A 16777-nucleotide genomic window follows, 5' to 3' on the forward strand; every position below is an offset into this window, starting at 1 on the left:
TACACATATCACATAAGCCATGCATACAACATATAAGGAAGCCATGGAAACCCTCCAGGGTCTTACACCTGGTGCCACGGGAACCCCCATGTGGTCTTAACTGTCTGCCATGGGAACCCCCACATGGTCTTCCTGCCTTGGGAACCCCCACAAGGTCTTCACTACCAAACAAGACATAATGCAAACTATACATGCAGATATACTAGGATGTCATGGAAACCCTCCAAGGTCTTATACCGAATGCCACGGGAACCCCCACGTGGTCTCCGACTACTGCCACGGGAACCCCCTAGGGTCTTCCATTCAAATGTCATACTAACATAATGCAAATTCAATCAACAATCCACATAACATAGAATGGGCCGACATTGGTGCCTTAGACCCATTGGTATGGTGAGAAGACTCACCTCTCGAATGCTGATCTAACAAGCTAGAATCAGATATGTCCCACGTGTTGCTCCAACTCAACTACCTATAATCATTAAATGATTAACTTGTCATAATCCCATAATCACCCTCAAAGTCAACCCTGGTCAAAGTCAAGGTCAACAGTCCATGTTGACCTCAACTCGTCGAGTGCATCTAGCAACTCGTCAAGTTCCTGCAGAGTCCAGAACACCTAAACAAACCCTAGCCAACTCGCCGAGTTGGTTCATCAACTCAACGAATTCACTTAATATCCAATTGACGGAGAAACTCGATCCGACTCGTCGAGTTGCCAGAGTCACTCGTCGAGTCCCCCTCCTTGTTTGCTTATTATGATAATCCATGGAATGCAGGGACTCTAAGGCTTAGATCTGAAACCCTAAGGTGCCTAGAAGGATAAAGTTTCCAACTTTACCTTCTAGAACTACTCTAATTGCTCTAAGGTCCTTATCAAAGGTTGGAAAGCTCAAAAGCTTTGCCAAGTGGTCCAAGACTCTAGGGATCTGGAATCCCTCATTTCCAGAAGAGTTTCTAGTCCTCAAAACGTTCCAAAGATGGAGGCTTTATGGACATACATGTCCAATGCATGTCTTTAGGTCAAAATGGTCAAAAAAAAGGGGAATATACTCTAAGAACCCTTGCATGGCATCCTTGCTTGACCGAAAGCTAGATCTAGCCCACCTTGGGACTATTTTGTCCTGGAGATCCATAAAGTTACAAACTTTATGAACTCCATGCATGCAATCAACAAGAATCATGGGAAATCAAGAGTAAACTCAAGATCTAGCCATATTCTAAGATAAAAATTGAGTCTTGAAGACTTACAACAGTCCACAAGATGATCAAGAGTGAGGGCTTGGTTTGCTGGATCTTCTCCTTTTTCTCACTATCTCCTTCTTCTTAAGCTTCAAAAGTCACTCTAGCTCATAAAATGAAAGAGAATGGGGATTAGGGTTTAGCACAGACGTTTTAGGGTTTGGAGACTGATGAAAGGTCAACCTCAAGGTCCTTAAGGAGATTATATAGGGTGCAAACCCTAAAAATTAGGGTTTCTCTTTCCAGCTCCTACTCGTCGAGTCAGCCTTCCGACTCGTCGAGTAGGACCCAACCCCCGCGTCCACATAATAGCCTCTACTCGACGAGTCGGAGCTCCCAACTCGTCGAGTCCCAGCACCAAAACCCTAACATTGAGAAAATTAGATTATTACCTGGAACGGATGTTACAAAGTTGTGCCACTAAGCCTTTTTGTATGGTAAAAGTTAATTATGTTGAAGACTACATCAATATATCTAGGGGATATAACATTGCTATTTCATGATCTGTTGTACTCTATTAAGAAGCTCCACCGCATATGGCGCAAGGAAACAAAACGTATCAAATGCAAATTGTATGAACACGTGTTGATTTTCCATGCACAATTTCTCATGTTTGGTGACCTTGTATGTAGCAACTTTTAATACAGCTTGTCCCACCGTGAAACCCCCGACCCTCAAGTCTACATGAGTGGAGTGGATACCCCTGTAAGGCTCACATATGTGTGTTTCCCTCCAACTCATCCAAAAATCAAAACGTCAGCCGGTCTAAGGGTTGACCTTCCTTCTGCGGGTCAATCAAGAAATTCACAAGAGCCTTTTTCTTGGCGACCAAAATACCCCTAACCATATTGTGCTTGTATTTAAAACCCGAGAGTTCTATGCAATGAACTGCATGCTCTCCAAAAGAGTCCAAACATGCCTTACAACACATCGGACATATCTCGTCAGCTGAGAATATTGGAATCATGAGTCGATATTTGAGTCAAATCCATCAATAGGGATAGCTAAAAGAAAATCTTAAGCATGTGATTATCCACATATTGCATAATGCAAACTCAAGAAAACATATACAAGTTTAAGAAATCAATCAAATTGGGAATTTATATTATAACCATTTTAGTTTCATGTACTAGATTACATTTCGTAAAAAAATAAAGAGAAATAAAATATAATTAATTTTATCAAAATATAACAATTGTTACCATTTCATATGAATAGGAAAATAAATTTGAAGAAAAGATAGGATGATATTTAATTTGTTATGTTATTAGTTTTAATAACGAAATTGTAATCACAACCATTTTAATATTGTTTATATAGAATTTTCTTTAGAATTCATTTATTTAATCAATTTGTTTTTAAACACGTCATTTTATAATAAATTTTAATACTTTAATAAGTATTATAAAACATTGTTCGAAAATAAATACGTTACAATATACCATTACTTAAAAAAGAATATGTTTGCATTAAAAATAATATATATAATCGTTATAAATTTAATATTTCATAAATTATTAAATATTTAATTTATATAATTAATTAGTAAAAAAATAAAGAATATTTAAAACTAAAATAATCATAATCAATTATATGAGTTATTACTAATAATTCAATACAAATGTCCTATTTTTCTTTAATTATGAGTTATTAATCAAATTAACAAAATTTAATAGTTTAGTTTATAATATCAACTTGAAAGAAAATAAGGCATCATCTTTATATAAGAAAACACTAGGAAAATGATAAAATAAAAAAATTACAAATCACCATTCATAACCAATAAGAAAAAACACTACCCGCATCTACATCAGTTACAACAAATATAAATTCACAAACCAAATCACCATACAACTACAGCTTAAACTTGTTTGTTAAAACAAATTTCCCATTCTCAACAAAAACAAATCATATTTAATAGTAGCACAAGTGTCATAGGGCATATGACAAAATTACAAATTTACCCACAACTCAAACGCGAATCAATTGGACGGCTGGTTTGACGACGCGGGATTCCAATCTCACATGAGTTGACTCGTGCAGCAAATTTCAATGCACATAGTGACTCGTTCACTGACAACGGGTCAGGTGATACATTCACAAACATCAAAGTCTTGGAGTCTCCTCCCAAACATGGCTACACAAATTGCATAATAACTTTTTATTAATACAAAAATTAATTAAATAAAAGACAAAATGTTGCTGTATTTTTTAAATTTAAAACAACATGTATACCTGAAGAAGATAAGTGAGCTTGGAGTTCCTATATGGAATATGATCTTCCTTCTTTCCAAGAGCCAAAATAACCTCACTCAATGCTGATAAACTCTTATTGATATGCTGTTACATTTTTTTTTTTAAAACATAAAAATCAAATTAATTTAAAAAATGACAATTATAATAATAATAATAAGATACTACCTTAGTTTCAGTTAATCTATCCCCAGTGGCTCCACTTTTTGAAAGTCGTTCACTCCCGGCTAAATCAATTAGATTTAAAACTCCTTGAACTCTTTGTTCCGTGTGCTATATATAATAATATAATAAAATTTGTCAAAATTAATTAAATTAATAAAAAGAAAATGCTTAAATTAACAAACTTACAGGATTCACACCATCAATATTTAATGTAAAAACAAAATGAGATCTGGATGACTGCTCGTTCATGTCTGTCCTCCCAACAGCCCTGAATGAACAATAAATAAACAAATAAATAAATTATGTTATAAAAAAAAAATTCCTATATATGAAATAAATACCTGCTTTGAGAAGCCCTTTTGAGAAGTTTTGAAACCTCATTTTCACTGGTGACATCAACAACTGTAAGCCCTTTTGTCCTCCCTCCAACCACTTCTACACTTGAAGAATCTCCGGTGTTTGATTTTAACAACAAATCACGAATTGTTTCATTGTAGATTTCCAACATTGATGCCTAAACATTTTTTTTTCAAATACGTAAATGCCACGTCATCATAATAATAAAAACTTTAATTGATATTGATATATAACCTGCATTTTGAATTCCCAACCCTGAGCAGCAAGTGTCTGACTTGTTTCAAAGATCTGTTTTAAGGAACGTGGAATAAGACCTTTACTTTCTTTTGGAATTTCGGGCCCCATCATTGTATATGTTTTCCCTGACCCTGTTTGCCCATATGCAAAAATACACACCTGTCGAATAATTTAAAAAAAAAAAAAAAAAAATCAATAATTATCCAATTTCAATTGATACTTTACTAATAAGCAATTTAGGTAAAGTAGATTGTTATTATCCAAAGAGGGAAAAGAAATAATAACCTTGTATCCATCCAAAGCACTTTGGACAAGCTGTGATATTTCCATAAAAACATCTTCTTGAGATGCATTCTGTTTAAACACTTTGTCAAATGTGAAAGGAGTTATTTGTCCTGCAATTAATAAATATGTCATCAGTTTTCATGCCAATATCACAAACAATTTAAACTTCACATTTCTCAATTAAAAAAAAATAGTTGTGGATTTGTTGAAAATGTAAATTCCAATAAGTAAAAAGAAATGAAAGTATGTTACCATTCTGAACAATTTCAATGCCTCGTTCAGCTAATTCAACTGAAGTTGGATAACAGACAGTGGCATCAGATCCAGGGGCATCATCAGAAAGCATAGGCCTCACTCTACAAAAAACTCTTATGTTCCCTTTTAGCTCCTGCAATTATTATATAAACATTAAATCCAAATAAAAATTGAGTTTTGTATCTGAACATAATTAAAAAAAGATAAAAAGGATACCAAGATAGTATTGTGAAGCTTCTTCCTCAATCTCTCCCCTTCATTTAGTTGACCTTCCTTTTCCCTCAATTGATCTTCTAATTTACAAATCATTTCCTTTTGTCCCTCGTATTCTGTTCTTATCTCTGAAGAAGATAAATCCGCCATCTAATTGGGAAAATAGTAATTATTAAAAAAAATTCAACATTAAACATAAAATGAAAAACAATGAAGATCAAGAAACAAGTTGAGTACCTTTAGTTTTTGATTTGCAGCAGCTAATTGATGCTCAAGCATAGATATTTGCTTGCTTTGATCAGAACATGTCTCCTATAAAAGAAAAAAGAATATGTGAACATCTTGACACCTTCAATGGGTTGGTGAAAAGACAAAACTAACCTCCAAAGCAGTTGATTTCAAGCTCAAATTATGGACCTCTGCAGCAGTTCGCCCTGTATTATCTTTATATCGAAGAATTTCAGATTTTAAATCTTGTATTTCTGATAGTTGACTTTCACGATCTTCCCTTAGCTTCTGTAATTCACCTCTAAGTACCTTAACCTCATTTGTAGCATCTTCCTTTTGTTTGACTGCATTATCTAGTGAATCCTGTAATAACACAGGGTCAAAATGGGAACAATTGGGAAAAAGATTGAGATGAAATAAAAAGCTTACTTTTGCAGATGTGAACTCTTTCTGCAACAAGCTATAATGTCCCCTTAAAGTGCTGTGGTTTTCCAAGATTGCTGCTTTTTCTTTTTCCACCTGTTTGTTTGCATCAGTGGCTGTTTTAAGTTCGTTTTGAAGTTTGCTATTGTACTGTTGCAAACTTGTGTTGTATTCTTGCAACCTTTTATACATATCTTCTTGTTGTTTTACCTGAAAATCGATAATGGAAAAAGATGATTAACTTAACAGGTTATCTGTAATCAAAACTTAAAACCATATTTTGTAGTTTAACTTTTATGGTTGTAGATTCATTTGTTTATAATCACCTTGTCATTAGCAGTTGACAAATTCTGCTCAGAAACAAAAAGCTTTTCCTTTAAAGAGTCTCGATCCTTTGATAAAGCAACTGTAACTTCCTTTTCATTATTGTGTCCATCAATGGCAGCCTAGTAATTGTAAAAGAGAATTGAGGTAAGAAACAAAAAAGAGAAGGTGATAAGATAAGATAACACAGGGTTGTTAAAAAAAAAAAGCTTACTTGCTTTTGTGACTGTTCGTTTGCAAGACTTTCTTTCAAAGAGAGAATATTGTTTTCCAATTTGGAAATTGTTGAATTCAACTCTTCTTCCTTGATTTTCATTGCAGCCTCTGTAAACAAATAAAAAAGAATGTGAATATGAAATTAATTTTTATATAACGAAGTGAGTTTACTTTTACCTGCTTCCAAATATTTTGTTTCAGAAGAATCCAGCATTGTACGCATGTTATCCTTTTCCTCTAGAAGGTCGTCAAGACTCTTTTGGAACCATTTTATGCAATCATGGAGCTTTTTAATGTGTTTGGTCATCCACTCTTGTTTTAACTGTAAATACAAAAGATGTCAACCACATGGTTCAGACACATGATGAATTTATGATAACTATAAGCATAAGATAACATAACAAAGACGGACCTTTGTATCAAACTTTTTCCCTTTGAACTTGTCGTTTAATAGCTCAATGACCTCCTCCTTTGTAAATGTGATATCTTCACACTCAGAAACCTCAGTTTCAGAGGGTGCTACAGGAGCAGGAATAGAAGCATCCTTCTGATTGCTCATTGGGGCAAGTGCTTGCCTGCCTCGACTTGCAGTTGTGGAGGCCATCATCCTACCAGTACCAATTTTCCTACGCTTATCTAAAGGAGCATCATCAACTGCTCGAGTTTTCTGTACCTATATCACCAACTCAATTCAGTAACTGAAAACAATAACCCCTAAAACGAATCTATGAAACAAAAAACATGATTAATTCACAAACGGTGTTCAAATGTAAACAGACGATTGCTATAAAACATTCAGCTCCAGGTAATACAAGTCAATTTATTAAGCCAGTTTCATTTCCCTTAATTGTTGCAGTAGGATCTCCATAATGTAACAAAATGTGGTGAAGAGATGAAATGAAATCTGCAGGTATGAATGGACTTGTATATATAATCTAACTATACAGATATTCAGAAGCCCTTTTGTAATTATATAACCAATGTCGGTAGACATGAAATCACAGCCAAAATGAGAAAATAGCAAGCACACGAGGTCGACAAATGTAACTATCAAAGAATATAAAAGCATAGAAAGCAAATCTAGCAACATATACGCAAATTTCACAAATTCCAGTACATGGTTTCAAATTTGGGTTATTCAAAAACTTACATTTACAGGCGGCTTGTTTTGGTTCCGAGAACTCATTGGATTTATGTCTCTCTCCGATACAGTTGAATACGGAGAGCTTTGAGTTGTAGCCTTGAACTTGCACCAAATTTCAAGTGAATCAAACGGAAACTATGTTTGGAAGACGATAATTGCTTGAAACTTCAAGTTTTAGGTGTTCGATTTTGGGGGAATGGAACGTTAAGTTGTCGTTAGGGTTAGAGAGAGAGAGAGAGTGGAGAGGCTCCCCAAAATTTTGAAATTTTGAATTCAGATCTAAGCGCTCTTCACCAGCATAATAGAATGTTTCAGATGGGCCGGGTCACGGGCCGGGTTTAAGTTTAAGCCACATAGCTAGTTATCAAGTTAGATTATTGATTATATGTAAATTTGCATCTATTGAAAATTATGTAACTTTTGTGATATCAAATTATCAATAATCATTGATCAAGTTACAATAGAAAACGAGTTTTTGGTCAAGGTTTTTCTAAATCAGAAAAATCATACTTATAGGGAAAAAAAAAGTTACAACTAAAATGGGTGTAAATATTATCAAAGTTTATTCTACCGGGTAATTATCTAATTATTACTTTAAAAAAGGATTTTCAATGAGCTAAGATGAGCTTGAGCTTAATCTCATTTTGCCATACATTAGGGAAAGCTCGAACTCGATTTATAGTTCGATGATCGTTATAAACAATACTAAGTTAAGTAGTTATTTTAGAACGGCGGCAATTTTATTAAAAAAACTACCAAATGGCTAAAAATTACATAGATGAAATAGATATACTAGGATTGTGTAACCATCATACCCAATTAATACAACATTTTGCCTTCCTAGCCGTAATCCAGAAAAAAAAAAATGAGAAACAACAAAATCGCACAAAGCCATTTGCAAAGGCTTTTTATGATCAAACAAAAGTTTATTCCGAAAAATCCAAATGGCCCACACTAAAGTCATACGAACCGCATCGGGGTGTGCAAAACTAAACCTATCCAATTTGAACCGATCAACTGGATTGGATATACAATTATAATTGGATTGGATTTGTTTTAAATTTTCAAAATCCACTTTGATTGGATTGATTATTAGATCACCCTGAAAATCGAATGGATAACTGAATAGAACCGATCCAATGTTCATCCGATTGGATTTTCAATATTGATCCAATAAATATTTTGTAACATCCGGATTTTCCAGATACATTAAGTATTCACTTATTTTTAGAGATTTTGGGAGAGACTCGGCGAGTTGACGCTTAGACTCGCCGAGTAGAGTCGCGAATTTCCATCCAGGTTAATGACCGGACTCGGCGAGTCCATACGTGGACTCGGCGAGTCCACGCTGTTTAATGAAACCCTAATTTCTTGGGTTTGGGACCTATTTAAAGGCCCTTATGGCCTTCAATGGCGGCTATCAGTTGATAGAGAGAAACCTCAGAGTGTGTGAACATTTTGAGAGAGAAAGGGAGCCATTTTTGATCCTTGAGTGGGTGATTTTGCAAGAAGAAGGTGACCAAGGCAAGAGGAAACTGAAGAGGGTGCTAATCTGTGGATTTCAGAGCTTAGGGACTTCATCTTGAGGTAAACATTCGATCCCCTTTTCAGTTTTGGTGTAAGCTTTGAGAGTTGGGGTTTCTAGCCCTTTTTTTAGTATGATTTGTGAAGCAATTGGTCCCTTCTTGTGTTGGGGCTTCGAATCTGGATCCAAAGAGGTCCAGAGACCTTAACTTCTTGATCTTTATGGGTGTCATGGAGAGTTATGAGCTTAAGGTGGCATATTGAGGCCATTTCTTCAAATAAAGCCATTGGGTTCTTGCATGGACATCAAGATCCAAACTTTACGTGTTTATATTGCTTAAGGAGGCCAGATCTATGAGTTAGAGGAGCGGATCTGACCTCGGGAGCTCATTTGAGCTTGAGCATGGCGTGAACTCACCGAGTACCAAGAGCAGACTCGGCGAGTAGGGTTAGGGTTTCCCGTAATTCACTCAGTGAGTAACTTGCCGAGTTAGGGGAATGACTCAGTGAGTCAGAGGGGGGATAAAGGACTCGAGTTCACGACTGAACTCGCCGAGTCACATTTGTGCACTCGGCGAGTCTGGTCAAGGGTTGACCGTTGACTTTTGTTGACTTTTAGGGTTTGGTCAACAATGGGACTTGTGGACTGTTTGAAGGGTAAAATAGCCTTTTAGCCTTCTTAGAGAACATGTGAGAGTCTAGTCTAGTCTAGAGAGCCGTTATTGATTGAGGTGATTATGTTATGTGTTTAGGCAGAGGCTAGATCAGTGTATACGCGAGCGGGATATTATCCGAGACATCCGAGGTGAGTCTTCTCACTATACTTTACCTAGAGTGGTAACAGAGTTATGTGACAGAGTTATTGTATGCTATCTATGTGATTTGTGGCACGACATTATTTCTATGTGATTTATGCTGTGTGTATACCAGAGTTAGGACCGGAAGGTCCAAAGAGCTAGGACCAGAGGGTCCACAAAGTTAGGGCCCAAGGGCCCACAGAGTTATAGCCTCGAGTGACTAATGTGTGTTATGTTCTATAGTTATGTGCCAGTGTATTTGTATGCTATTTATGTGTTGAGATTTATTGTGATATGTGATATGCATGATCCAGAGTTATCAGAGTTAGGACCTTTGGGTCCATAGAGTTAGGGCTAGAGAGCCCACAGAGAATTGGGACTGGAGGGTCCCACTGAGACACACTGACCAGAGGGTCAGCAGAGTCATAGCCTCGAGTGGCTAATATGTGTTAGAGTGGTATTTTGGGGAACTCACTAAGCTTTATGCTTATGGTGTTATGTGTTATGTGTTTCAGGTACCAGTGGTGATCGCGGGAAGGCGCCGGCATGATCTGTACACACACCCGCAGAGTTTATTATGATTTGATCTTGGGATTTGTAGTGAGATAAAATTGATACATTGTTTTTGAAAGCAATTGTGGATGAATTTATATGGTTTTAAAAAGTGAATTTGTTTTGAAAATTTGGGTGTTACAAGTTGGTATCAGAGCCTTGGTTTGAGGGATTCGGATACATCTTCGGGCGTATCTGAACTCAAACTGAGGAATTGAGAGATTTTCAAAATAAAATTTGCAAAATTTTTCACAAGAGTAAAGAGTTTTGAGACAAACAGAGCAGAGCCGTGTGTACGATCAGCCAGCGCCCGAACGGTGAATTCCCAAAATACCCTTGCAATTAGTGTTATGAGATATATTATGTTATGATATGCGATGAGTTATGCTATGCATGCTAGAGTAGACTAGGTATTCTTATTAGGACTAGAGTGGCCTGATATGTGATGCCTTAGTCTAGGAGTTTTGCTGCTAGGGATACTTGAGAGTGTTTAGATAGCAGCGAGGAGTTATGAGAGAGTTGCTAGTGAGTAGCATATGGTTAAAGAGAGTAGAGTACTTGGGACTTGGGATCCAAGGAGGAGGACTTAGAGTGAATACTGATGCGGTGTGGACGGTAGTATAGGGCCCGTACTACTGAAGACACCGGAGCAGCGCGCACCCTAAGTAAGAATCCATTGGGTACTCAGGAACAAGTAGGGTTGAGTTATCGAGTGCGAGTATACTCGATCGAGTCTCTGGTATCTTCATATTGTGTTTCAGAGACATCATGGTTGGAACACCGCACACGCCGGAGGGCAGCGGTATTAGCGATGAAGAGATTCGCAGTATGATTTTGACGAAATGACCGTGGCGATCCGGAGGATTGTGAGTAGCGGATCGAGGGGTGATGTCATGGTTCGAGTACCATGATTAGTAGCAGATCGAGAGGTGATGTCATGGTTCGAGTACCATGATTGGTGGCAAAATGAGAGGTGATGTCATGGTTCGAGTACCATGATTAGTAGCAGATCGAGAGGTGATGTCATGGTTCGAGTACCATGATTGGTGACAGATCGAGAGGTGATGTCATGGTTGGAGTACCATGATTAGTAGCAGATCGAGAGGTGATGTCATGGTTCGAGTACCATGATTGGTGACAGGTCGAGAAGTGATGTCATGGTTCGGGTACCATGATTAGTAGCAGATCAAGAGGTGATGTCATGGTTCGAGTACCATGATTGGTGGCAGATCGAGGGGTGATTTTGTGGTTCGAGTACCATGATTTGAGGCGGGTTGAGAAGAGAGGACATGGTTCGAGTACCATGAAATGTGGCGGTGAGTGCTTCTGGTTTTGCCGGTTATTCTGCAACGATTATCTAGACCAAGGTCGGATGTGAAGGAGTATGGGCCCAGAAGGCCAGGAAGAACGAGTTTTAGTGGAGCATCCCATGATAGGGAAACCGAGTTAGCTCCAAGGGATTGTTGGTGATATGCCATTCGAGTCACAAGAATCAGAGTAGAGTAGGGACGGTGCGTTATGGAGGGATACGGTCTGAGCTGGAGAGCCGGCCGATAGTAGATATGTCACTTTCCGTGACCCGAGTGGTGTTATTTCTATTTCTTGTGGGAGACGTAAGAGGTGTTGAGATTTCGGTTTCTGAGTTGGAGTGAACCCTGTGGGATCGCACTGATGGTGACTTTTCAATCAGAGTATCTGGCAGTAGGTCTGCCGCGAGGGAGTGATATAGTTTGAGCAGGTTGACAGTGGAGACTGAAATGGTCAAGGATCAGGATGCACCCTATTTGAGTATAATAGGGCAGGTGTTAGGGGCGGTATTGGGCGATCAAGAAGGGTATATCAGGGCAGTGACTCCTATTGTTTCTGAGAGGTATAAGGGGTGGAAATGTGGTTTCGGCTCTTGTGATAAGGAGCATGTTGGAACGTTGGGCAAGGAGTCAAGGATGAGGAGTATGATGGTTCATTATTTCCAGATCCAGAGTTAGTGTTAACACGGGACAGTTGGGAGGTCCGGTGAGAGTATAGTGTGAGGTCCTGAATGACTAGAGGTAGTCACGATGGTAAGTTCTGAAGGTTGCATACGAGACCTTGGTATCTGGAGTTGTTTGATCCTTGTCAGAGAAATCATCAAGCGTTGCATAGCACCTTGCGGAATTAGGTGCGATGTTACTGGTGGAGACAGCATGAGGGATAGAGTGTTGGTGCACCAACTGGTGGTGGTTCGAACCCTAAGCGGGGAAGAACCGAGTATTTGAATTGAGGAATCCGCACCTGCTGCTAGAGTTACCGAGGTTCGGCCAGCGACGGTCGAGGCACCGAAGGCTCGCGGGAGAGCTTTACAGTTGACAGCGAAGGAGTTCCGCGCATCGCCCGATGTTGTGGCTGGTACTTTTTGTGGGTTCCGTACCTGTTTTGGTGATAATTGACTCGGGAGCGAGTCGATCATTTGTGTCAATAACGTTTGGTCGGCACATCAGTAGCCGACAAGAGGCGTTGAGTCGACCTCTACGAGTTTCCATAGCGGACGAGCGAGCGGAGTATGTTATGAATGTGAGTCGAGGATGTGTACTCGAGATCTTCGGTGTTGAGTCCCCGATAGATCTAGTCCCGATATCGATGGGGGACGTGTGTGTCATAGTGGGCATGGTTGGGTTAAGCCGATTTGGGGCTGTCATAGACTGCGAGCGACAGTTGGTGACGATACGAGACCCCAGTGGGGGAGTACTTACGGTGTACAACGAGGGTAACCGATGTGGGTCGGCGTTTTGTTCAACCGCCAGAGCGAGACAGAGTTTTCAGCAAGGCTGCAGCGGGTATGTGTCATATGTGATGGACACACGAGAGGCCGCTGGGAGGCCAAGTTCGATGGATGACGTTCCGATAGTGCGAGAGTCCCCGGATGTTTTTCCCGAGGAGTTGCCGGGTGTGCCTCCCGAGAGGCAAGTAGAGTTTCGCATCGAGTTGGTTCCGGGGGCAGCGCCTATTGCCAAGGCGCCTTATCGCCTTGCGCCGCCAGAGACGCAGTAGTTATCCTCGCAGCTTCAGGAGCTACTAGGGAAGGGTGTTGTGATGTTACGGGAAGCCGTAGTACTCACTAATCAGAGAGTTTGTTGTGATACTATGGGGAGCCGTAGTACTCACTAGTCAGAGAGAGGTTGTTGTGATACTATGGGAAGCCGTAGTACTCACTACTCAGAGAGAGGTTGTTGTGATACTATGGGGAGCCGTAGTACTCACTAGTCAGAGAGAGGTTGTTGTGATACTATGGGGAGCCGTAGTACTCACTAGTCAGTAGGAGGTTGTGGTGATGTTATGGGGAGCCGTAATACGCACTAATTAGCGAGAGGTTGTTATGAGGAAGCCTTCTTGATCTGAGCACGACACAGGTAGGTTTTAGGCTTGAAAAGCCCTACACATGAGTTTTGGGAGCTTGGTGGTCGGACCAGGGGTGAGACCGGGGTCTCCTCAATGATTGGGAATCATTACATTCTGAGTAAGTGTGGACATCCAATCCGAAGGGATTGGATAAGTAAAGTACGCATGGGTTGTGGGTCCCCAAGCTATGAGTTGAATGAGTCATTGGAACGAGCGATTCCAACTACGGGCGGACCAAACTCTTGAGTTGAGTCGAGTCCTGGTGATGTGTTGTACAGACCGGACCGAAGGGTCCAACGATATAGACCGGACCGAAGGGTCCAACGATGAGTATCAGATGATAGAGGTCGGGGTTGAGTCGATCTCCAGTTGGGTACGAGGTTGCATTTCAGTACCGCCTACCACCCACAGACAGACGGGCAGAGCGGGCGGACGATTCGGACGCTCGAGGACATGCTTCGGGCATGTGTATTGGACTTCGGAGGAAGTTGGGACACGTATTTACCCTTGGTTGAGTTTTCCTATAACAACAGCCATCATTTGAGCATCAGTATGCCACCCTTTAAGCTGTTGTATGGGAGGAGGTGCCAGACTCCCATTTGTTGGGGTGAGGTCGGGCAGCGTGTGATGGGTAGTACAGAGATAGTACTTCAGACGACTGAGCAGATTCAGCGGGTCAGACAGAGGTTGTTGAACCACTCAGAGTCGCCAGAAGAGTTATGCGGATAGGCGACGATCCGAGCTCGAGTATCAGGTCGGAGATCTAGTGCTCCTGAAAGTATCTCCTTGGAAAGGAGTGATCCGTTTCAGGAAGAGAGGTAATTTGGGGCCTCGGTATATTGGTCCTTTCAGGGTGACCGCCAGGGTGGGCAAGGTAGCCTACCGTTTGGAGCTACTTGCGGAGTTGAGTCGAATTCATGATACCTTCCGCGTCTCTCAGTTGAGGAAGTGTATCGCTGATGAGTCAGCAGTGGTTCCATTAGAGGACATTCAGGTGGATGCGAGTCTGAACTATGTTGAGAGGCCGATCGCGATTCGGGATAGAAGGATCAAGACATTGAGAAACAAGGAGGTGCCATTGGTTCAGGTCCAGAGGCAACATCAGAAGGGTTCCGAGATGACCTGGGAGCCGGAGTTAGAGATGCGCGAGCAGTATCCAGAGTTATTTATGGAAAGAGACTTCGAGGGCGAAGTCTGATTCTAGTGGGGGAGAATTGTAACATCCGGATTTTCCAGATACATTAAGTATTCATTTATTTTTAGAGATTTTGGGAGAGACTCGGCGAGTTGACGCTTAGACTCGCCGAGTAGAGTCGCGAATTTCCATCCGGGTTAATGACCGGACTCGGCGAGTCCATACGTGGACTCGGCGAGTCCATGCTGTTTAATGAAACCCTAATTTCTTGGGTTTGGGACCTATTTAAAGGCCCTTATGGCCTTCAATGGCGGCTACCAGTTGATAGAGAGAAACCCCAGAGTGTGTGAACATTTTGAGAGAGAAAAGGAGCCATTTTTGATCCTTGAGTGGGTGATTTTGCAAGAAGAAGGTGACCAAGGCAAGAGGAAACTGAAGAGGGTGCTAATCTGTGGATTTCAGAGCTTAGGGACTTCATCTTGAGGTAAACATTCGATCCCCTTTTCAGTTTTGGTGTAAGCTTTGAGAGTTGGGGTTTCTAGCCCCTTTTTTAGTATGATTTGTGAAGCAATTGGTCCCTTCTTGTGTTGGGGCTTCGAATCTGGATCCAAAGAGGTCCAGAGACCTTAACTTCTTGATCTTTATGGGTGTCATGGAGAGTTATGAGCTTAAGGTGGCATATTGAGGCCATTTCTTCAAATAAAGCCATTGGGTTCTTGCATGGACATCAAGATCCAAACTTTACGTGTTTATATTGCTTAAGGAGGCCAGATCTATGAGTTAGAGGAGCGGATCTGACCTCAGGAGCTCATTTGAGCTCGAGCATGGCGTGAACTCGCCGAGTACCAAGAGCAGACTCGGCGAGTAGGGTTAGGGTTTCCCGTAATTCACTCAGTGAGTAACTTGCCGAGTTAGGGGAATGACTCAGTGAGTCAGAGGGGGGATAGAGGACTCGAGTTCACGACTGAACTCGCCGAGTCACATTTGTGCACTCGGCGAGTCTGGTCAAGGGTTGACCGTTGACTTTTGTTGACTTTTAGGGTTTGGTCAACAATGGGACTTGTGGACTGTTTGAAGGGTAAAATAGTCTTTTAGCCTTCTTAGAGAACATGTGAGAGTCTAGTCTAGCCTAGAGAGCCGTTATTGATTGAGGTGATTATGTTATGTGTTTAGGCAGAGGCTAGATCAGTGAATACGCGAGCGAGATATTATCCGAGACATCCGAGGTGAGTCTTCTCACTATACTTTACCTAGAGTGGTAACAGAGTTATGTGACAGAGTTATTGTATGCTAGCTATGTGATTTGTGGCACGACATTATTTCTATGTGATTTATGTTGTGTGTATACCAGAGTTAGGACCGGAAGGTCCAAAGAGCTAGGACCAGAGGATCCACAGAGTTAGGGCCCAAGGGCCCACAGAGTTATAGCCTCGAGTGGCTAATGTGTGTTATGTTCTATAGTTATGTGCCAGTGTATTTGTATGCTATTTATGTGTTGAGATTTATTGTGATATGTGATATGCATGATCCAGAGTTATCAGAGTTAGGACCTTTGGGTCCATAGAGTTAGGGCTAGAGAGCCCACAGAGAATTGGGACTGGAGGGTCCCACTGAGACACACTGACCAGAGGGTCAGCAGAGTCATAGCCTCGAGTGGCTAATATGTGTTAGAGTGGTATTTTGGGGAACTCACTAAGCTTTATGCTTACGGTGTTATGTGTTATGTGTTTCAGGTACCAGTGGTAATCGCGGGAAGGCGCCGGCATGATCTGTACACACACCCGCAGAGTTTATTATGATTTGATCTTGGGATTTGTAGTGAGATAAAATTGATACATTGTTTTTGAAAGCAATTGTGGATGAATTTATATGGTTTTAAAAAGTGAAAAATTGTTTTGAAAATTTGGGTGTTACATATTCCATTACCAACCAATTAATATCATAAAAATTACAAACATAGCCAATTCTCTTAATGATTTTACATGTTTGAACCTTGTTCAGTGAAGTCGAAGATTTGAAGTGTCGTTTGTTCGTCTTATTTATTGTAATTGT

The 16777-nt window shown here is 40.4% G+C and overlaps 1 protein-coding gene across 1 annotated transcript; it reads right to left on the reverse strand.

Annotated features, from left to right (window-relative positions):
• Positions 1-2937: 2937 nt before the first annotated feature.
• LOC145124356 (kinesin-like protein KIN-14C) lies at positions 2938-7596 on the reverse strand. The gene is made up of 17 exons (XM_079059665.1): positions 7349-7596; positions 6611-6871; positions 6376-6520; positions 6197-6306; positions 5985-6104; positions 5665-5868; positions 5389-5598; positions 5245-5319; positions 5011-5157; positions 4792-4927; positions 4540-4649; positions 4252-4413; positions 4002-4174; positions 3847-3928; positions 3664-3768; positions 3478-3582; positions 2938-3379 (listed from the first exon to the last, which is right to left on the reverse strand). The coding sequence occupies exons 1-17, from the start codon at positions 7382-7384 to the stop codon at positions 3203-3205; spliced, it is 2358 nt and encodes a 785-aa protein (XP_078915791.1). The 5' UTR covers positions 7385-7596; the 3' UTR covers positions 2938-3202.
• Between the last annotated feature and the right edge of the window lie 9181 nt (positions 7597-16777).

The sequence above is a fragment of the Lactuca virosa genome, chromosome 7, assembly GCF_052849685.1.
Source record: "Lactuca virosa cultivar CGN04683 chromosome 7, Lactuca_virosa_CGN04683_v6, whole genome shotgun sequence".
In the NCBI taxonomy this organism is placed as follows: Eukaryota; Viridiplantae; Streptophyta; class Magnoliopsida; order Asterales; family Asteraceae; genus Lactuca; species Lactuca virosa.

Excerpts from the sequence above, each read along its gene's own strand:
- LOC145124356 (XM_079059665.1), bottom strand. The coding sequence starts at position 7,384 with ATGAGTTCTCGGAACCAAAACAAGCCGCCTGTAAAT. Across the intron at positions 6,521-6,610 it reads GGAAAAAGTTTGATACAAAG|TTAAAACAAGAGTGGATGAC; the intron begins GTCCGTCTTTGT and ends TTGTATTTACAG. Across the intron at positions 3,929-4,001 it reads AAAAGGGCTTCTCAAAGCAG|GGCTGTTGGGAGGACAGACA; the intron begins GTATTTATTTCA and ends TTGTTCATTCAG.